Source organism: Aspergillus oryzae, chromosome 7, assembly GCF_000184455.2.
Source record: "Aspergillus oryzae RIB40 DNA, chromosome 7".
In the NCBI taxonomy this organism is placed as follows: domain Eukaryota; kingdom Fungi; phylum Ascomycota; class Eurotiomycetes; order Eurotiales; family Aspergillaceae; genus Aspergillus; species Aspergillus oryzae.
Window position 1 is genome coordinate 2,835,734 of NC_036441.1, and position 21,166 is coordinate 2,856,899.

Here is a 21,166-nt window from a genome sequence, read left to right on the forward strand (position 1 = left end):
GATAAGCCACAAGGGGACATAATCTAGGTATATTGCTGCACAATACATGCTTCCATTGCTAGACTATCGTGCCATGTTTTCCTTCAGAAGATGAGTGTGTCAATTTCGACCACAGCCCCTGACTGGGGACAGAATCGAGTGAAGGACCGGAATTCTTTTGAGTAGCGGAATTACCGTATGTCATGGAATATCACCCGGCGAAAGGAGACCTTCGCATCAAATGACTCTAACATGTCATTGCACACGAGGACTTGGGGAAAAGCAGATCAATACAAGCGGGGTTTAAGTGTTAGACCGATCATTGACAATAGCTTCATTGACAGGTATGGTATCAAAAGTCCATATCCATGGTACAGGACTATCCGATCTACCTTGTACCAAGGGTCATCACCACAGTCTGCACATCATCACTTTTTGCAGAAACATTCTCTCTAGAGTCAATCACATATTTCGTAGTTTATTTAAACTAGTATCAGAATCAGCGGATGTAATTTCCGCAAAGGAGGTGAAGTGCTTCCGTGAGCCCGGTCGGAATTTCTTGTGATGGCACCTCGACCTAACTATCTAGCATGTCATATGTGCTAGATAACCACTGCAGCAACTTGCGCTGTTCATCTTTGCTTTGCCGTTGGTGTACAATACAGCCGAACTCTCTTCCCTAAGTGTGCCATTCTACTCCCCACACTCTATTGAAGCCGTACTCACCTCTCTTAACAGAGCACCGTGCGGCCATCATGCATTCTACTTAAAACTCTTTTGTAATAAGTATAACATAGCTGTGCCTTTATTTTAAAAATTTTATTTAAAAGCCTAAACTATGTTGTTTTCCTGAAAGCCTAGAATACGAAACGAGGTGAAACTATGAAACAATATCTTAAATGTCATTAGGGTATAAGCCCTACCAATATGATATAGAGAGCGTGCCCACGGTGCGAGGCATCAGCACTATAACCCTCCAGCCATTGCGCCTTTTGTATTATATCAGAAATAAATAAGCAATGCTCGCTAATATCCCTCCGTGGTAACTATATCGACCCCTTAATGCACCTTCCCTTTGCCTTTACTTTTGTGCTTTCCCATATAGTTTGTCCCGTGCAGCCAATCCATCAAGCCCAACGTCCCATATTCGACATCAAACAGCTCATGGTGTGCGTCATGACTGGTAGTTTTCCTATCAAAAATACTCCGCACATGCCACCCTGAATGACCCAGAGACCCCTGTAGGATTGTTGACGACATGAGCAACCAAAACGTTACAAGATGTACTCGAAACAGGGTTGCCGGTATAACAACCGGCAGAACATTTATGAGGATATGGTCCACAGGATGTGTGTGCTCCGCTGCCACAGCCACAGGTGCTGTAAACTTGTGGTGCTCCTTGTGGAAGCGTCGGTAGAACCAAGGCAGGTGGAGAATGCGATGGTCATAGTAGCAGACAAAGTCCCGGCCGATAAAGCAGAGGGGGGCATCGGTTATAATCTCTAGTAGTGATGGCAAGGTACGCTCAATGCGGTACCCGGCAAATCGGCCAGTGATACTGCGAAGAGCCAAGAGTTTGAGCGCATGCAAGGCTGATGTGATGAGCTGGTTTTGAAGGGCACTGGGAATGCATTGGAGCATGACCTGGCGGGAAGGCTGCTTGGAGATGGATTGGATCTTGTATTTCTTGAGAATAGAGGAAGGAGCATAGAGGTCGGCGAGAGCGAAGACAAGCGAACCAAACCAGTAAAAGATAAAGTGAACAGCGAATGTACCGAGAAGCTCAATGCTTTCCGGGGAGTAATTGGTGACTATGTGAGACCATTGAAAGGCCACATAGTTGAGTAGCTTTCCACGGTGATAATCCATGCTGTCGGTACCTTGTACGGAGGTGCTCAAGTCCTCGATGAATTTGAACTGATGGTAGTTGACCCAATGGTGGAAATTTGGATATTCGTCGTCGGGCCACGATCCATTCTGGCATTAAATATGTTTTTGTTATTGTGAGCGAAATGTGAGATCATGACTTCTATGGATGAATGGAGGTAATTGGAAAGCGAACCAGCCATGGATGCCGTCGTCTGAATTCTATAACGTCATGCGTCGACGAAAAGGGCACTTACCTTTCAGATGCTAAAACCCTAATCTTAATCTTAACGCCATTCAACAGGCCTCATGGACATTTGAATGCCTCGAACTCGCTTTGCATGTGTTCCGTCTTTGTGTCCCATTGTGCACAATATGGCCTCTTCCAACACGTCTTGTCTTTCAGGACAAACTCCCATTACGCTCACAAATACATCTTCCTGTAGTCCTGGATTTCTCTGTATTATTTCCATTCCCCTTTGTGGAGCCTTTTCCCTTTTGTTTGGCTTCGACTTCGACACCTCCAGTTGACTAATAAATCATTTGTAGGCCCTAACAACACATCGGAAAACCCGCCGGTCTATTGCCCACCCACATTTGAATGTCAGATCATTCGCTCCCTGCCTTATGACAATATCTGCCTTCAGCCTCAGGGTATCTTTGAACCAATTATCTGTCCTGCTGGATTCTACTGTCCTCCTAATGGTCAAGAGAAGATCCAATGCCCCAGTGGCTTCTACTGCCCACTGGGATCCCTATACGCAAGGCGCTGCAGGGCTCTATCAATTTGCCACGAAAGGAGCGTGCGAGAGGTATCACTAATTGGGATTACCTGCCTAATAACCATATACATGCTCTTGCTTCTGTTCGTGATTTTACGGAAACTGGAAGCTGGCGTCGTATGGAAGAAGCTCGCAGTCCAGTGGGCAACGAACACGAGGGAGGGGAATTCACATAATACGGCCACCGAAGAGGCTCCGGAATATAACATATTTGACGGCCTAATCAAAGACACAGGAATGGGCAATGTCGGGATTGAACTAGATATGCACCAATTGGAAGTGACGCTTCATCATGCAGGTCACCCGATCTTGGACGGTATCTCGGGAAGTATAAAGAAGGGATGCGTATTTGGAATTATGGGTCCGTCTGGGGCAGGGAAGAGTACGTCGGCGACTCCCCAGCTAAAGATCATAGATCACTAAGACCCGTAGCAACTCTGATTAATATTTTGGCCGGAAGGAGCAGGCAGACGTCTGGACAAACAGCTCTCGATGGAATCGAAGGAGACATTACGAGGTGAGGGCCATGCTTGGGAGTCGATAGGGGCACCCTAACGTCAGAACTAGATACCAGCATCTTATTGGCTTTGTGCCGCAGGATGACATTCTCCTAGAGGACCTCACAGTTGGAGAGAGCATCTCTCATTCCGCGCGTATCAAGCTCGGGCGAGTCTGGAGTGACAAAAACATTAAGATATATGCTAATAAATTGATAGATTATCTTGGACTAACGCCCGTGAAAGATCAGCTCGTCGGAAGTACTGAGAAGAGAGGTATATCTGGTGGTGAGCAGAAGCGGCTTAGCATTGCCTTGGAGATCGTTGCAATGCCTACGGCTATTATCCTCGATGAGCCAACCCCTGGTCTTGATGCTGCGACTGCTTTATCAATAATGAAGCTGCTGAAGTCAATCTCTCGAATGGGGATTACTGTTATTTGCACAATCCATCAGCCACGGTCAGATATATTTCAGCTTCTAGATGACTTGCTCATTCTGGTCTCCGGCCGGCAGGTATACCTAGGACAGGCAGCGAGAGTAAAGGAGCACTTTAAAGCACTTGAGTATTCTTTTCCTAGCGAGTCCAACCCTTCTGACATCGTGATGGATATCGTCTCAAGATGGGAAGTGGGATTGGAGCCCTTTAGGCATTTACCTCCCAGCGGAACATGGAGTTTAGGATTGAGGTCGTTTCCGAAATGTGCGAATCTCGACGGGGTCCGGAGAGCATAGCTGCACTGGAGAAATTTGTGGCCGCTCAAAGAGCTTCTTGGCATCACCAACTCCTTCTATATGTGCTTTGTGGGATGAGGCAGCAATCTCGGCAGGTATTCAGCTTCATTCTGGCGATGGTCACCGGATCTGTCGCTGGACTTCTGATTGGCCTAGGCGTATATGGATTCAAAGGTCATATATTTCAAGGGTATTTTCGGGAGCCATTCATGCCATTGTCCAGTGCTGTTAATTATACAAAACTCCTTACAGTGGGGCAGTTTTGCTGCTTGGCGATCAGTAAGTACACGCTTTTCTCATAGCACGGCATCACCACTAACCCAACACTAACTCATCATGCTAGGTCTCGCAGCTGCGCCAGCTGGAATAAGAACGATGTCAGAAGAGAGTTCGTCTGATTACCCAGTTACAAAATAGTATCGTACACAATGTTGATGTTCTACTAGAGTTGGTATTTTACCGCGAGATACGTGCAGGCCATTCAAGTAGCGCATATTTCCTGGGAAAGGAGCTGTCCACTAGGCCAAAAATGTTCCTATCATCTTTACATTTCACCACATTTTACACCATCCTTGCGACTCCAGTCGTTCCATTTGAGGCTTTGCTCTTGCTAAATACTATCTACTTTTTCTGTTGGTACTCCCCGAGCTCTCATCGGTTGTTTACGTGGCTCTTGAACTTGTTCCCCAGGTATCTACGGAATAGCCTCTCTCGTGGCATCACTGGTTAGTCGCCAAGACGCATTGTTGCTGGCAATGCTCGCAAGTCTGATAGCCGGCATCTTCAATGGTGCCGGGCCGCTCCTTGCGGAGGTCAAGTCGTGGAATATGACCTGGTTCTGGTATATTTGCCCAAGCGTAAGTTTCTTCAATACTACGCCACCTTGTCCTACAAAAGATGCCCCCTAAACAAGAGCTCAAAAAGCAGACCTGGTACTCGGAGGCCTTTTTCAGCGAGCATACCACGCCATTCTCGTATCTGTATGACGTTCAGGCATCAGCAAGCTTTGTTGGCTACATCACTGGCCGGACCCAGTTGGATTTGGGGTAAGCATCCGTTGTTGTTCAGATTCGACCTTTCTCGAGAAGATATTAATAGCCTGTTCTGGGGCGTACAGAATAGTCTTCATAATTGGCATTGTGTACCGCATCATCGCGTATATATCACTGGTGTTACCGATGACCAATTTCACGTTTTTCAGAAATCGTTCCAGATAGGGGTATTTTATATTCTTCGGTATCACGATTCAATAAAAACAGCCTCCGAGCTTACTGCCGATGAATCGCGACCTTAGTTTATATTAATGGACATAAACTCGAAAGAGCAAGCACAGCAGCCAGTGTCTAGCGTCTGTCGCACATGGTTTATGATCGCTTTGATTAGGATTGTCCAACAATGTCTTGTTATGGGGTAAACAGATCCGGCAAAAAAGAATATAATTGCCACCATTTCATCTATTTAATAAAATGTTGAAAAAAATGCTAAGTTCTTGCTGCTTAGACCCTCTTGAAGATTGAGAGCTCCGAAGGAAGATTAACCCTCCTAAATCCGTAAAGCAAGCTGCTTAGATCAAGACAACGCAGCTCATCTAGAAGAAGAGTACATATTTGTTTAAACAGATACAATATATTTTAGTCCTTAAAACTAAGAATATATTAGCCTCCAAAAACTGCTGGCCGCTGAAAGCAATCCTTAAAAAAACATAATTTCGAAGTATAAAAAAAGATCATAGAGAAAAAAGATAAATCCAGTCCTTTAACCATACTTTCCTGTATAACTATCAGAGGAAAAAAAAAAAAAAAAAAAAGGATTCACAGACTGTCAGAGGAATATCTACTAGTCAGGGTAGAGGACCTGTCAATTAGGTAAGGATACTTAGGCAAGGCACTAGGCAGTAGATACTAAAGATAGAAGACTGATTCTTGATTTTTCTACTATGACTTCCAGTGCTAATTTATAGTTAATATCATCAGGACTGGAAAGTCCAGAATTCATGGCGATGGCTGTCCTGTCAGATTCTATAAGCATTCGGCTATGTAAAGGTATAAGGAAGTAGAGATACTACAGTAAGTCTAGAACCCGCTTACAGGAAAAGACCAACATTGTCATAGAGCAGACTCGATCTGAGACCAGGCTAAGGTACAAAACTTACTAGGCAATGAAGGTGTATGTAGCTATGGATGAGCGTACGTATGTGCTCACGTAGGTAAGTCTTTCTGTCTACTTATCACTATAGCAACTGTAAGGGGGTAAATGATGCAATTGGATATCTACCGAGTGACTGAATACAATTCAGTATAGGTAATATATAAGCCTTTGCAACTAACAAATCCGTACATACGACCATAGGGTGTGGAGAACAGGGCTTCCCGTCCGCTCAGCCGTACTTAAGCCACACGCCGGGAGGTTAGTAGTTGGGTGGGTGACCACCAGCGAATCCCTCCTGTTGTATGTTTTTGGAATTTTATAATTCATTCATTTGGAAAGCAACCCCTTTTCACTAGTGTTATTTGACATAGTCATGAGCGGAAAGAAAGGGATATATCCGATTGGCTAACCTACCGACTATTGAAGATGATCCTTCCATTGTTATGGCTTTAGATTAGAGCATGACTTCTTAAGCTGTGCTGGCTGTGGGAGGTCAAACTTACGTCAGGGATGAGAGCTTGAAGAAGGCTTCCTAAATTTTAATAATATATTGTCCTAAGAGGAGGATGAAGTGGTAAACACACAACCGGTAGCAAATAGTTTCCTGGAAGCACGGTTTCCCAGTAAGTACCTCTCATTCTGGTACTTTTGGAGTTTGAGAAGGCCGCCTCGGCGGTATTCCGTGGCTCTTCATTGGGTACTGCTAAGCGGTGGAGAGACCCCGCGGTAATAACACCAGATCGGCGTGGTCAATGGGGCAAAGACCACACGGATAAAGAAAAAGCAAGTCAATTATCTGCGTTCATGGCTTACTAAATAGGACGACTGGGAATGGGTGATAGAATGGCGCTCTTGATAGGTTAATGGTATGCCTGTCGATGGAGCTCGGCGCTTCATTGGAGAGGTATTTGAGGCTGACAGCAAGGCACAGTGCGTGGCCTCGTCTCTGCCCATCGGTGCAAAACTATCAACCTCGAATGATTTCGCAAGATTTGTGAAGCGCTCAGTTCGCTCTCGCCTGTGCTACACGATATCAATCTTCTCTCGATCAACGCTATGGCTGAGCTAGTCGGTATCGTGTCTAGTGCCATCACCTTCGCGACCTTTGCAGTCCAAGTCAGCAAGTCTGTTCAGACGCTTAAAGGATATTGGGATTCGATACGCGATGCACCAGATGATCTCAAATGGCTACTGAGAGAGGTGGAGATACTCGGATCTATAATAGCTGATGTTGATAAGGACTTGTCACAAGAACCTGTCCCCTTAGGTCTGAGAGATAGCCACCATGTTACACAAAGCTTGCGCTTCTGTGAAGAGGCTGTGGAATACTTAGAGGCACTTTGCAAGGACTTATTACAGGACATCAGCTCATCTAGCCGACTGCGCAGGTCCTACCAGGCCGCAAAAATCATAATACACGAAAGGAAGACTGAGAAGCACATTTCAAAGCTACATAGCGTGGTCCGGCTACTTATGCTATCCCAGCAATGCTACACTAGGTGTGATCTTCTATTTTAGTATACAAGGTGACAAAAATTTCCCTGTACTAATAAAACTAGAGCGGTCATACAAGTCCAACCGAGCTTGATCGCCGAGGAAATAAGAAACCTGGGAGTAGCTTCTTTACACACACTTGTTGCAGAACCTGATTCAGCACCTTATTGTGAGTCCGTATTGGCGATTACGTTCTTAGAAAAAGACCACCCTTTCAAGACGTGAGCTTGGCTCTAATCGAGATGTCAGTCAGGGCGTCGAAATTGCAAAAAGAACAATTTCGACCTCACAAAGGCAGATCTTTTTGGCTTCTGCGGGCCCCGCATTGGATGACATCTCGAGTATTGGAGATGTCGGGCATGAAAACTCCGTCTGGATGGGACTGGAGTTTTCGAACATATAATGAGGTCCGCTGGACTAGTGAGCTTGATTATTATTTAAGAGAAGGAAAGATAAAGAATATCCAGCATCTCTTTGCCTCGGGACAACTCTCACCATTCTTCCGTGCGCAGGGTAGCGGACGAAGTCTACTACATGTAAGTATCCGCTTCGTTCAAAGTAAACAATACATACCTTGGCTATTCATATTGACTTATTAGTATGCGATCTGCCTTGATAGAAATAAACAAATGGTTAACTTTCTCCTGGAGCAAGGAGTAGACCCATCCATCGAAGGTGGACTGTTCACGTCGAAGACGCCCCTTCGGCTCGTCCTGGAGATTGGGAGACAGGCGGCATCAAATAAACTTTACCCGCTTTTACCCTACCTACGTTGCCTACTTCGCCATTCACAAGACCTCGTCTATGGAAATGCCGACGAAGCAGTCAAAGGAATCTTATCCGAGTTCCATGGCACATCTGAAGAATTCAGATTCTTGCAGCAGCACTGCTGCCCCACATTCTATCGAATGCCACGGTGGGCCCGGATAAAGGTGGCAGCGCAGATTATTTGTGACACAAACCATTCTCATTACGCCGAAGAAGCAAATAATACCCCTGACTTGATCAGAACGGTCCTCAGCAAAGATACGTTAGAAGTACAACCCTTCCAGACGAAGTTCACTCTACCTTTGACTCCAAAAGAAACGACCTTGATGCACTGCATTGCAGAAAAGCTAGGAACGACCCAGGGTTTCCTACAAATGTCTTGCAGATGGAAAATAGTCGCATACTGTAGATATCAAAGATTCTCTCGGCCTGCCAGCATCTTGTGTCGCTCAAGATGGCAAGCTATCTACGAGTCATGGAAAAGTCTTTTCTTTGACTTTTTGCCAGTTGAGGGAAATATTCATCAAATTGTCGATGGAAAAACACTATTAATCGCATTTTTGGAAGGGTATCTGGCTTCCCTGGTATCTCTTCCTGAGTCTAACCAAGCTCTGTGGCTTGGCCAGGAAATCTTTCATGTGGGTATTCGAGCCTGGTTGAAGGATATGAGAACCGCAGGGCTGGATTTGGAAGAGTTGGGAGCACATGAGTGGCGTATTTGGAAGAGCGGAAAGGTTCAAATGGAATTTAACAGGGGGTTTCACCGGCTTATTGGTATCGTCTATGGTCCATGCCCAGAAGATTGGTACATATGGCTATTGGAACCGTCTGATTCTTTTGTGGGGGAGTTTTGGGCATTAGTCGAGCGACCAGCAGAGACAATGCCTGGGGAGTGGCCGGGCGAATAGCTCCAGAGAACTGTATTTGAGCGAGGTATGGGGCTGGTAAGTGCATAATCAAGAATAATGGACGAACTGTTTGCTTTCTTCTCCAGTTAAATAGAGAGTCGCACTCACCCAACAAGAGAGATGTGATGCGTCTTTCTATGTTATATTGTTCAAAGCTCTAAAAAAAAGAAGAAAAAAAGAAAAAAAGAAAAAGAAAAAGAAAAGAAAGAAAAGAAATTCAATCTCCATAGGCCATGATGAAATGAGGTTTTAGTGAAATAAAATATACGAAACTAACTTGGGCTTACTTTTTATTTTGTGCAAATGTGACTTCTGTGTATAATATCAGGGTGGGAGAACAGGGACCTGAAGGAAGACTGAATAGGGCAGCAAGCCGCCGCTCACACAACGATGGGTGGCCACCACCATACTTTGTGCTGTTGTATGTTTTTCTTTTTCTCTCTTTAACTATTGTATTATATATTCATGTTAAGAAGCACAGCGTTGGGTGGAAAAGGAACTGATGGTTGGCGTGGATACATGTTAGCCCTAACTGCACATCATTGAAATTCGACATTTTCTCTTCCGAACTCCAAATTTCTTCATCTCTCAGTAACATTTAGTCCTATTGCTTGTATACTCTGGTGCGCTTGGCTCTGCTGAAGTACGTTGGCTTAGTTTTCCTGCGTCTTGGTCAATAGATCCAGTCCACCAGGGATCATTACCAAACCTTGGATATCCAAGGTGGTACATAGTGGCTCTCCAGCAACTCCAGGCTTGCCGAGTATATACCCAGCACATTAGTTAGCTATTAGAATCTTATCCAATGGTCTACTATGCGGCAAACCACAGAGGAGATGTAGGGTACCGAGTCCGGTCTATTAGTTCTGTACCCATGCTATTCGACATAGGTTCCATGAAGCTTCAAGAATAGAAGAAGAAAGAACTAACGAAGACTTAAGTGTTACTCCCACAAAAGCACTCATAACCATATTGACCAAAGCGAAAACAAACGGATAGTCTGGTGATACCAGCATCGACAAGCAGACTAGTTCTCGTGATGTAGCTGGCCGACGAACTCAGCAGGTAGGCAACGGCATCTCCGACTTCCTCACACTCCGCCGCTCGCTTGACCGGGCACTTGGCGTCGATCATCCCCAACTCCTTGGGGTTCTGCTTGATTTCGATTATCGAGCAATGGGGTTCGGTGTGAACACCATTGTCGACCTCAAGGAAGCAATCGGCCAGCATTGAAGTCTTGCGTTGTTCAGCTCAGCTGGCCTTGTGTGCCCCAGCTGCATTGAAGGCGTTAATCCAGAGAGCTGAATCGCTCGACGACAAAGTCCACGATGGCCTAGACATCTTTCTTATCCGTCACATTCACGTGGAAATAGGTGGCCTCCTAGCTTTTGTTGCTGGCATACGGTTTGCTCTCTTCGATCAAGGCTTTGGCATTCTCCTCGTTCCGATCAGCGAAGACAATCACCCTAGCACCAGCTTCGGCGATCGAGAAGGCTGCTTGTAGTCCAATTCCACTCCGGACTAGTTTTTCACTCTGTCGTCAGCTTTATAACCTTTGAAGGAGATAAAACAGGGGAAGGCACTCACTCCCACCACCGACGCAACGCCGTCAAGCTGGGCACCAGAAAGCATGGCCAAGTCAATATGAGGGTATCGCTGAGTATTTACCGTCAGCTTTGAAAGCTGTCAAAGAATTAGAACAGACTGATATTGAAAGGTAGAGAGACATTCGATCTTCTTATCCTTTTATCTTATCACTGTACTCAGGCTTGCCGTGCTTTCTTACTGTTCATACCTCTGTGTACATTACCACATATTCTGACCGGGTGAGCATGATCTTTGTCTCATGATTATCACTATCCAGCCTTCACAGTTCGGAGTGCCAACTCCACAAGGACTTAATTATGTTGATCGATCATAAGCTTGCCGAGTCAGCCTAATGATGATAGTAGTCTAAAAGGAACAATGATCGACAGGGTTCGGGACCAGCGCCTATCCCCAGTTGCTCCCCAAAACAAAGAAAACCCACGTCCCAAGGATGATGTGGTGATTGTGGAGGATGCACCAAATCCTGGATACGAATGCCCTCTACCATGGTCAAGACAGCAAAACTTGAGGTTTCTTTTGCCATTCCCAACGGGATTGCCGGGATCCTTGCCGTGATGTGTTCTACATCCTTACACCTACGAATCAATAGTGACTCTTGTGTGTTTGTCTAGCGCCGTCTGAATCCGGCAAGGACCATGTATGGCATGTGCTTCCTGTAGGAAGAAATCCGACAAGCACCTGGCATTCTAGATTGACCACAAAGGCACAGAGGAGATGCCAAGAGCATAAGTGTTTCAATACTATGATCCAAGACTTTGTGCTCAGGGTGGAGTTACATGACACAAAACCCCTGAACTGTACCAAGACGAGATCTAAACTGTGTGAAACTCTCTACGTAGCACGCAATCTCTAACAAGACAAAAAGGTCTTCGCTTCATGATGAAAGCTCCAGGCACTGCGCGGAGCATATCCCGCATCGAGATAGTAATCATGGTAATGAACACATCGTCAATACTCTGCACAATGGCCGTGATAACTCTCTCCCGATTGACAGCACTCAACGTGGAAAACAGCGATGCCCTGACCCCGACAATTGCCTGTTGGATGACATGACGTTGCTCACCAGGCTGGACATAGAATTGAGGGAAGTGATCAACTTTTCCCCTTAGGGGCAAGGTTGGTGGAGGGGGAGAAATAGCACACTCAGCCAAACCGCGTATAGACAACCTTAAGGGCTCCTTGGAATATAGCCTCTCTTGTCCGCGAAGCACATCGGTCAAGATGTGATACTGGCATAGAATGGGGTTAATCAAGGAGGACTGCTGCATCCGCCCATCACATAATGCGCATGGCTGACTTGGAAGCACGAGCTACTAGCAAATTAGGAGAGTAACAGCTAAACGCAATCTTACGTCCTATTGGCCTGGATCCATGACAGCAAACCGGAGACTCTCATTGTCAACATTGTCTCTAGTTAAACTCGTCACTCTGCACGCCATGCAGAATATTGATCTCGTCGGGCTGCTGGCAGGAGCCATATTTCATTTAGTTCAACACCCCATATAAGCACGACGTGTGATTGGTGTAATTTCTTATAACAGCTGTGCATGAACAGTTTCGAAGAAGACGGTAGAGAAAGCTGTCGCTACGGTGCCTAATACGAGCATAAGTATAACCTCCTACTATTGTCCTAACATGCAGACTTTGCTAACTTCACTTGGACCTATGTAAAACGTACGGAGATATCAACTGGTGGAATACAATGCTATATGCTTCTGGCGGGGGTTATTTGCGCCATTTGTGGCCATCGACGTATCTTAAACGGCATGAGCCGCGGCGTCTACGATCCAGACTCTTTCAAGGGCCTTATCAACAGTCTTACGATCCCACAGTCCCCTGCTCATTGAAATCTCTGGATAACTTTGGGTCGATTTCTCGAGAATCTTAATCTGTCGTTCACCAACGCGGATAGGGGAAAGGCTTACACCTTTTCCTTCAAAGAGATCTTTGATTTGTTCTTTTCGGTTGCGGTGAGCGTAGAAAATATACTCCAAGATTTACTACACAACAGGGATAACCAAGCTATAAAGATACAGGGACTTGAGGACCGCATGGCAGGCTTGAGAATGTGATCTGATGACCGCTACACCGAGAATGTCTCTTCGAATATCTCTTCGCGAGACACACTGATAACCAGCATTAGTACCGCAGCGCCTCTTGGATAGCTAGATAGCAATCATATATTGAACGAGGAAAGCTACTAGATACCTCTTTGGGAACCCGGGCCAATGGGGAAAGCAGAAGTCAGCAACAGTGACGAATAAGGAAGATCCAAGCACGGAGACACGACTACAGCATCCATTCGTGGACCAAGGGCCGATGGAGGTAGACTGGATTAGCGAAGATTCAGACGAGAACATGTCTGACCCTGAGCCATTGACAGGGGAAGGTCCAGGAGGTCCAGCATCTGCGTTGGTGTTTCTAGACCATTACCGTTCTATATTGACAATGAAGAAATGATTCTTTTATTATTCGTTCATGGAAAACGAGCCTTGATCATATCTGTCAGTATAAACCAGGGTCAAGCAAAGTAATGGCATTCTCATAAATTTGCTTGGGGAGGGACCGAAAGATTTGCCTGCCGAGGTACGATGGTTCTGGGTATACCGTTATGTCTTGACGGCGGTCCGTATCTACTATCCGGCTGGTTCGACTAGGCTCCGGTGCTGTCTTTTCGGGTTGCCGGAGTCATAACTATGCTGCTGCATCTGATATTTTGTGATATCCATTTCCAGTGGTTTGAATACCCATTTACCGACGTCGGTTCGGCACCAACGGCTTTGTGGAAGTCTTTCTATTCTTTGCGGTTATACCAGGAAAATCTTATATCTACTCCTAGGTAACACCCAGTTCATGCGTATTTGAATTATGTAGGCTCTACCGTCCTCAGTCATTTCCGCCTGCTTTGTCCTCACTTCACTTCTATTTCTGCCTCCTCTTCCACTTCGGGAAAAATGCCACTTCCGCAATACCAGGTCATTGTGACCGCAGAAGCCGAAGAGAAGGAGGAAGCGCGCAAGCGACGCTTGATCTATATCCGTCCTTTCATCTTATTCTGGTTCAATTCACTTCTTGCAGAAATCTTCTTTCTTCTCGTTGCAACCCTGTTCTTCTCTGGTCTGCGCGAAATGATCTATAAAGTCCTCTGGACTCTTATCATTTGCCCCCTCGGAATGGGAGGCGCGATGGGAGGAATTACAAACTACTTTTTAGTAGACTACTACTACGGGAAAAGAGCCGTTTGGTTTACAGCTCTTCTTACCTTGTTGGTTCTCGGGAGTTGCAATTATCTTTGCTTTAGTTTGGATCATTATTTCGGTTACTTCGGCGCCCAGACTCATCCTCTTTGGTTTCACTGGAGATACCCAGCGATCTTCATGTCTGGATGGTCCTCTGGAAAACTACTGTTCACCGACGAGGGGCAGAAGAAGTTGGCCAAGCTGGGGCTCTGATAACTGGTGGCTTGACTTGCGGCCAGACAGAGAAGTGAGATCCCCTAATCAATCTGCGACCTACTCCAGCCTGCATATCTGACAGCGTGTAGATCCTATTACCCTGGTCTGAAAACCTCTACCGCATTGCAGACAATCATGCGGATCATCTTCCACATGGCGTGTCTACAATATTGGATGCAATTTCAATTTCAGATACGTTGGAAAGAGAGCGGATGTCTTCTCGAGTCTACTACGAGGGGCTCGGCGGTGTTGTGACAAGTTGCTTTTATGTTGAGATGATGTTCTCTAACCCTGCAACAAGCGCTCTTCTTAAGGGTTTCTGTCTGCGTTCTAATTGCCATATGTCTGGGTGGGATACAATGCTAGCTTTTGCAGGAAATTACTGTGCAGCCCGCGTTCGTATTACGTACTGCCTCTGTAGTCCTTTTGAAATGAGATGAAACTCTGACATGAATAAGATGAAAGACACGAATGAAGTCATTCTGGGTGTAACCTACTTGTAGTACCTGATAACCCATCGGCACTTGTTTCGTGAAAAGATCTCGTTCGTGATCAGTAGTCAACCAATGCAGTATGTAGCGGTGAAATGAACAAGGGAAAAAGAAGCACAAACATACATTTGCCACCAATTACTCTATGCGTTTTTGACAGAACCCTCGGAGGTGCTGCCGAACCGACATCGGCTCGGCTTGTCGGACTGTGGCAACAGGCCGTTGGATAATCTATGCTACGGATGGAAGTGTCATGGAACAGAAGCATGATTATAGGTGAGTGAGGCATGTCTGATCTAGTCAGAGAGACCGATGTATAACTTTATACAAATTTCAGTGACTCTTCTATACTAGAGTCTGCGCAATTCAGGTTTACCCGAAGCAAAAGCTGCAGAGGCAGTATGAATCAAACTAGATCTACTATGAAAACTTTAGTCTGGATGGGAGCAGCGAGCTAGTGTATTCGGATGGCAAAGAAGGTCATATAACTATCGCAAGTATCTAGATTTATGGAATTATGGACTTGACACCCTGTTCACAGCACATTCACTGATCAGTTGGACTGAGCTGGGACTGAAGGATAGTCACTGTGTTCGGGGTCAAGGTAGGCCGATGCTGGAACAGACGCGTCCAACTCCGGCGTGGTGAATCCGTTGCCCATCCAAGCCATATCCCGTCCGTCGAGATAGGTGTATTCGTAATCCTCAAATCGCGGGTTTTCCAAGACTTTGGCAAAATGAAGGCACGATCCAGGCCACAGCGCAGTGACGGGGCCATCCTCGGTGCCTCTCTTGTACCAGGATCGACACGACATGGAAAACACCGTTTTCCGGAAGAACCTTTCGCAGTACCCTCTGAATGCCATACAGGCATCTGGCTTGGGCTGGATCGTCGCGATGCGATCTCTTTGAAGCTTGGCGATGATAGCGGCGACGTAATCGCAGGTGCGTTCGAGCACGATGACGAGGGAACCGGTGCCGACTCCGGAGTTGGGTCCATGAGCCACAAAGTAATTGGGAACGCCATGAGTGCTCAGGCTGAGGTACGTCTCTGGATGCTCTTTCCACTTGGCGCCGAGATTCAGGTTGCCACTGCCGTAGATCGGGAATCGTGGAGAGAAGGACGTGTCGAAGCCCGTGGCACAGATAACAGCGTCGACCTTGCGGAGCTTCCCATCCGCGGTGAGAATCCCGTCTTCGGTGACTCTTGAGATGGGATCCGTAACGAAGGACACGTTGTTTTCGGTCAAAGCCTCCAGGTAGCCCGGTCCGGGGGTGATACGCCTGCAGCCGGGGGCAAAGGACGGAAGGATTTTCTCAAAGATATCAGGCCGCTTCGCCAGCTTCTTTCTCATGCTTTGGGTGAATGTGGCAGTCGCTTGGTTCGAGAGCTCTCCCCGAAGAAGAAACTGGGTCATCAGTTGAACCTCGCCATCCAGCCGCTTTCGATACTCTCGTAAGCGATCGGGATTCTTGTTGAACTCCTCGAGCTCTTCCGGCGAGTATTGAAAGTTGGATCCCGTGGGTGTATGCTTCCGCACTTCGGCCTCGGCCACCGGGGGCGCAATCCAGGTCTGTCCACGGACGTAGTTGTCCAGGTGCTTGACCTTGGGCTGGATAGCAGGCACAATCTGGATGGCACTGGAGCCGGCGCCGATCACCGCCACAGAGAGGCCGCCGACGTCTCATTCGGCGTCCCATGTCGCACTGTGGACGAGCTTTCCTTTAAGGTCAAACAGTCCAGGAATGTCAGGCCATTTCCAATCATTCAGGGCGCCGATACAGCCGTAGAGAACGTCGCAGGTATCGTTGATCAAGCCCCCAGTCGGACAGTTCTCAATCTGAACATGCCACTTTGCCTTGGCGTCATTGAAACGAGCTTCAACGACTTTGTGGTTCCGTTTCATATATTTCCGGACCCCATATTTTGCGACAATATCCTTCCAATACTGCAGAATTTCTTTGCTTGAAGCGTAGAATTCGGACCAGTTGGGGTTCGACTCGAAGGTCGCTTGGTACACATGCGCGGGAATATCTATAGAATGTCAGTTTCAGCTTCTATGTTCTGCTCGTTGGGACGGCTCCTACCACATGCAGGCTCCCGGATATTGGTTTTCAAACCCAGTCCCTCCAACCTCTGGATTCTTGTCGTACACGACGAGATCGAGGTTTGGAATGTTGACCCTAATGGATAGCGGCCAGAATACCCGGTATGCCTGCGCCGATAACATTGACCTTCGTTGGACGCGCATGATCGACGGTGTCTTGTTTAGAGACTCCCACGCTGACGTCGTCAGGATTGTTGTGAACAAAAGGCACGATAACGAAAAGGGGCAGTATCAGGAGGCAGTAGTTTGATTGTCGTAACAGGTGTTGGCAAGTATAGAACTTTCTGAAGAGAAATCATTCCGCTTAAATAGATATACTGGGGACATGCTGATCATGCAAATGCATAGATAGACTCCCTCCAGGGACGGAGCGCCGCGGTGCCCTGTCTCTAGGAGGCATGCAGTAGTTGCCACCAGTTGGCCCAGCCATACCGGAGCTCCGGTTTGATCACTCCACGGTTGTATTAATTAGGGACATGAACCGGTCCTCCGAACAAGCATCCTCTAGGACCGAGGCTAAGCCATGCGTCCTAGTTTACATTGGTTAGGTGGTGTTGGATCGGAGCGCCGGGCAGCAGCCGTGCTCTGAATCATATAAGAAGTTAGAACCCCGCATCTTTCCATTTATTTACCCGATATTCTTTGCTGCGGAGAAATTCTCTTTCTTCTACCTCTCACCCTCCATCATGGCATCCAAGAATAACCACTTCGTGCTACCGGACAGTACACCAAGATCTAGCAAATTGACCATCAACATAGCCGGGTTCCGTGTGCACCTTTACGGGGTCCAGGAATTATCTGCCCAACAGCGGGAGGACACCACCGTCTTGTTCCATATCCACGGCCGGACAAGAACGTATAAAGACGCCGAACCAGTTGCCCACCAACTTCTGTATGGAATGAGAGAAAGGGGAGACTCCAACAGAGGCCTCGTTGTGGCGACGTTCGATAATCGCAACCACGGTGACAGAACAGTCAGTTCCTACGCCTAGCCCCTGTTTCTTGCATCCTATAATTTGGTTGATACGACTGCTAACATGTGCTCAGATTGATTCAGTCGCAATGTAAGCAGGATGGTTTATGTCTCTAAGGTACATGGGTTGACCGTGAACACAGTCAGGACTGGAAAGGGGGCAATATCCAGCATGCGTATGGACACCGTGGCAACTTGGATCAGATCAACAGCTGACGGTATACAGACAAGACATGTTGTCCACGATTGGTACGTTTATCCTGAAAGGTGTAAGCCAACGTTATCTCACCGTGTCCCAGATGGAACCACCGACGACATCAAACTAGTCATGAAATACCTGGCGTCTTATGTCGATGGCATTTTCCATCCGACCCAGTTCATAGTGACCGGGGTCTCCCTGGGAGGCCACATCACATGGAACATGCTCGCCGAGGAACCTTCCATTGCTGGTGCTATTATCATCGTCGGATCACCAAACCTCACTGATATGCTCGTGGAGCGCCTGGGATACGCCTCCCTATCCGACATACCACAAAACACGAAGGAGTGGCCGAGGTCCATCGAAAGTCTATATCGAGAGCGTGACCAGGCACTCGAAAAGATAGTGGGCAAGAAGATTCTAATATTGAATGGGGCTCTTGATACTCTGGTCCCCAGCAAATTCACAGATCCCTGGGTTGCTAAGTACGCGCACCAGAACGACGTCAAGTTTATCGTTCAGGAAGATTGTGGGCATGTTTTGTCATTTCGCATGATGGAGGAGGTTGTGGAATGGGTAGCGCAGATATTGGTATAGCTTAGCTCTGGACCAATTGTAGCCTCCTTTCGGATCGTGGCCTAGGCCTCTCAGTTGATTTGACTAAACGTTGTATGGAGACAAGGGCCTGGTACTTGAGTTTCGTCCGTCATGTATAAACCAGGCCAGTTCATATCAGCGCCCGATGGTGGAGGTGCATACAGATCCCAGAAAACTGCCAAATGGTATCAGTAAGACTCGCTGGACAGTCCAGAAACACTCACGCTTGTCCACTTCGGCCATTGAGCTACCTAGGCCGAGGAGGGTGTCAGGCAGGAGGCCATCGAAAAGCAGCCGATTTTCGTTGGACTGCATATCGTCTATTGATGAGAGGTCTAACATGTCATTCTTTGCCCCAGAACCGTTCGAAGTGGGTGCAGCTGGCAAAGGCTCTTGCAAGGTCGGCGTATAGTCCTCTTGTTGCCTGCTTAGTGGTTCAGGGTAACTATAACCATTGTCTAACTCGCCAGATCCTTCGCCAAACATCCTGTTGGCTTCCTTCTTCATGACATCATATGCTAGTTTCTCAAGGATAGCGAGACTTTGCGCCGATACAATTACCTTTGCTTTCAAACGGCGTTGCACTTGTATGACCCGACTGAGTCTTCTCTTTGCTTCGAACGCCAGCCTGCTCAGCGGATCGCTGCCGGCAAAGGCACCGAGTATAACCCCGGCAGCGAAGAGGTGAACACCAACGAACGACACAGCATGTGCCTGCTAATTGCGATCAAAAACAGGATGCCACCCGATGTTTGAAATTCTCAAACTTGCTCTCCAGCGCGTACTGATCGACCAACAGAGCATGTCTTTCGGGGGCGCCTGACGCTCGTTGTTTTTCAGCGTCAGAATGGGCCGATGAATCAACACCAAGGCGTGGTCGTAGGCAAGCTGTAATAAGAGAGCCTGCATGCCGTAGATCGAATTCTTGATTCTCTTGCGCCGTTCGTGCACGTTGCTGGAGTCATTGCAGGCGTCGTCATGCACGGGATCGATAATATCATCGTCATCGTCTGGCGTTCGCTCTTCTCCCTGATCCTGGCGAGCTGCCATTTCAGAAACGCGCAGCTCTCTGGGAAGCTCACTGTACCACCTGCGGAGGGTCCGATCTAGGTCACGAACGTGGTTGACCAGTTGGTCGGTTCTTGACTGGGACGATTTCTTGGATGCCTGTGAGACAACGCCCTTCAATCCCCCCCTTCGTCTGCCGGTAGAGCGTCTGGATAATGTGGCCCAGGATGACATAAAACTTCAACTTGTGGGTCTGGTAGGTCAGGAGGGTTGTCGAGTTGGGACCGGTCGCGGAATCATTTTCGCCGTCTAACATCAAGAACGACGACGACCCCGTCGGTGGATATATGCAATCCTCCCGTGGAATCTCCACGACGCAGTCCTCATCGGAGATCAACGGCGGCAAGCCGTAGCACATGGCCAGAAACCGGTCGGAGGTATGAACCGCCCAGAAAAGGCGCCACTTCAACTGACGCTTTTCTACAAGATCCATACTTTGATAGTAGGGGGAAGTCCAGCGCATCTCGGAATCCTCCTTGTGGAGCTCCAGAGCCTGCGTCACCCGGACCGTGGACGCTGTGTGAGTCCATGCCAGGTTTGAATGCCCATGGTACAGGTACAGATTTCCCAGCAACAGCATTGACTGCACTGTCGCGAGCGTGCCGCATGTAAGATTGTCGGTGGAGTTGTTGCGAAGCACGGCAAAAAGCCGGCATGTTGCCGTCGCGATGTCTGCAGACGTCCTCCCGTCCGAGCTGGTAGGGCTCTGCGAAAAGGCTTGCGTACAGCGACGGCGACGGACCGCATGGGCGGACGCATATCTCCCGCCCAAGGCGACCACGGTCAGGATCAAGAGCGCGAACGTAAAGTCTTCCTCGCTGTCTGGAACCGACGACTCATCTTGTGCGTAGAGATCCATCATCTGCCGGTAGTGATGTAAGAAATGGCCCTCATGGGCCACGACGACAAACCAATAAACCGTATTGAAGTAGACCGCTACCAAGTAGTCGACGACCGGTCGAGGCGGGAGGTGCCGCAAGATTGAGACCGTCGAGAGCCTCGAATAGGACCAGGGCACCACGGCAGAATTGGGCTCTATACACGGGGGTTGGCTGGTATGAGCTGAATTGGCCATCAGATGCCCTGGTGTCAGGGTGAACAACGATCGACCACTAACGTGCAGGGTTGGAAGTATTACAAGCATTGCCATGCATGTATATTGCGTGGTATCTCTGAGTCCTCCACACAGTTGTATCACTGAGTTAGCCTTGTTTCGATGGTCATTTCCAGAGAGGACCGTGTTTGCCACTCCGCATCCCTCCCACTTTTCTTCCCTAGGAAGGCCAAAGCATTAACTGTGCCCATATGCAATGTGTTCCTGGAGGGCGCTACTTACGTTCCAGCACCATGGTGATATAATTCGATTACCCTTCAATTCCGGCGATTCTACGTATATAGTAGTTAGCAAGGAATTGATTGATCCATCAGGCCCAGATCTAGGAGAGTGAGATCAGGAGTACTGGCAGAGTCGTTAAGATCGATAGACAGCAGA

The 21,166-nt window shown here is 47.6% G+C and overlaps 7 protein-coding genes across 7 annotated transcripts; 3 read left to right on the forward strand and 4 right to left on the reverse strand.

The window, feature by feature from the left end:
• Positions 1-1,038: 1,038 nt before the first annotated feature.
• On the reverse strand, positions 1,039-3,138 carry AO090206000095 (sterol desaturase family protein; the record flags this gene model as incomplete). The annotated part of the gene is made up of 2 exons (XM_023233221.1): positions 1,039-1,896; positions 3,112-3,138. The coding sequence occupies 2 exons, from the start codon at positions 3,136-3,138 to the stop codon at positions 1,039-1,041; spliced, it is 885 nt and encodes a 294-aa protein (XP_023093749.1).
• A 1,056-nt stretch (positions 3,139-4,194) lies between these two features.
• Positions 4,195-5,075, forward strand: AO090206000096 (uncharacterized protein; the record flags this gene model as incomplete). Its single annotated transcript, XM_023233222.1, has 5 exons — positions 4,195-4,246; positions 4,305-4,490; positions 4,549-4,715; positions 4,756-4,904; positions 5,060-5,075. 5 exons carry the CDS (start codon positions 4,195-4,197, stop codon positions 5,073-5,075), a joined length of 570 nt encoding a protein of 189 aa, XP_023093750.1.
• Positions 5,076-9,966: 4,891 nt separating this feature from the next.
• Positions 9,967-10,406, reverse strand: AO090206000098 (uncharacterized protein; the record flags this gene model as incomplete). Its single annotated transcript, XM_023233223.1, has 2 exons — positions 9,967-10,053; positions 10,170-10,406. The coding sequence occupies 2 exons, from the start codon at positions 10,404-10,406 to the stop codon at positions 9,967-9,969; spliced, it is 324 nt and encodes a 107-aa protein (XP_023093751.1).
• Positions 10,407-13,738: 3,332 nt separating this feature from the next.
• Positions 13,739-14,494, forward strand: AO090206000100 (uncharacterized protein; the record flags this gene model as incomplete). Its single annotated transcript, XM_023233225.1, has 3 exons — positions 13,739-14,084; positions 14,120-14,270; positions 14,329-14,494. The coding sequence occupies 3 exons, from the start codon at positions 13,739-13,741 to the stop codon at positions 14,492-14,494; spliced, it is 663 nt and encodes a 220-aa protein (XP_023093752.1).
• Positions 14,495-15,283: 789 nt separating this feature from the next.
• AO090206000101 (flavin-containing monooxygenase) lies at positions 15,284-17,164 on the reverse strand (the record flags this gene model as incomplete). Its single annotated transcript, XM_023233226.1, is given in 6 exon segments — positions 15,284-16,413; positions 16,438-16,764; positions 16,809-16,813; positions 16,851-16,945; positions 16,965-17,117; positions 17,156-17,164. The coding sequence occupies 6 exon segments, from the start codon at positions 17,162-17,164 to the stop codon at positions 15,284-15,286; spliced, it is 1,719 nt and encodes a 572-aa protein (XP_023093753.1).
• Positions 17,165-17,523: 359 nt separating this feature from the next.
• On the forward strand, positions 17,524-18,606 carry AO090206000102 (alpha/beta hydrolase family protein; the record flags this gene model as incomplete). Its single annotated transcript, XM_023233227.1, has 3 exons — positions 17,524-17,811; positions 17,954-18,059; positions 18,137-18,606. The coding sequence occupies 3 exons, from the start codon at positions 17,524-17,526 to the stop codon at positions 18,604-18,606; spliced, it is 864 nt and encodes a 287-aa protein (XP_023093754.1).
• A 135-nt stretch (positions 18,607-18,741) lies between these two features.
• Positions 18,742-20,828, reverse strand: AO090206000103 (fungal specific transcription factor domain-containing protein; the record flags this gene model as incomplete). Its single annotated transcript, XM_023233228.1, is given in 4 exon segments — positions 18,742-19,320; positions 19,342-19,752; positions 19,760-20,709; positions 20,792-20,828. Coding segments are annotated over 4 exon segments (1,977 nt in total).
• Positions 20,829-21,166: the final 338 nt, after the last annotated feature.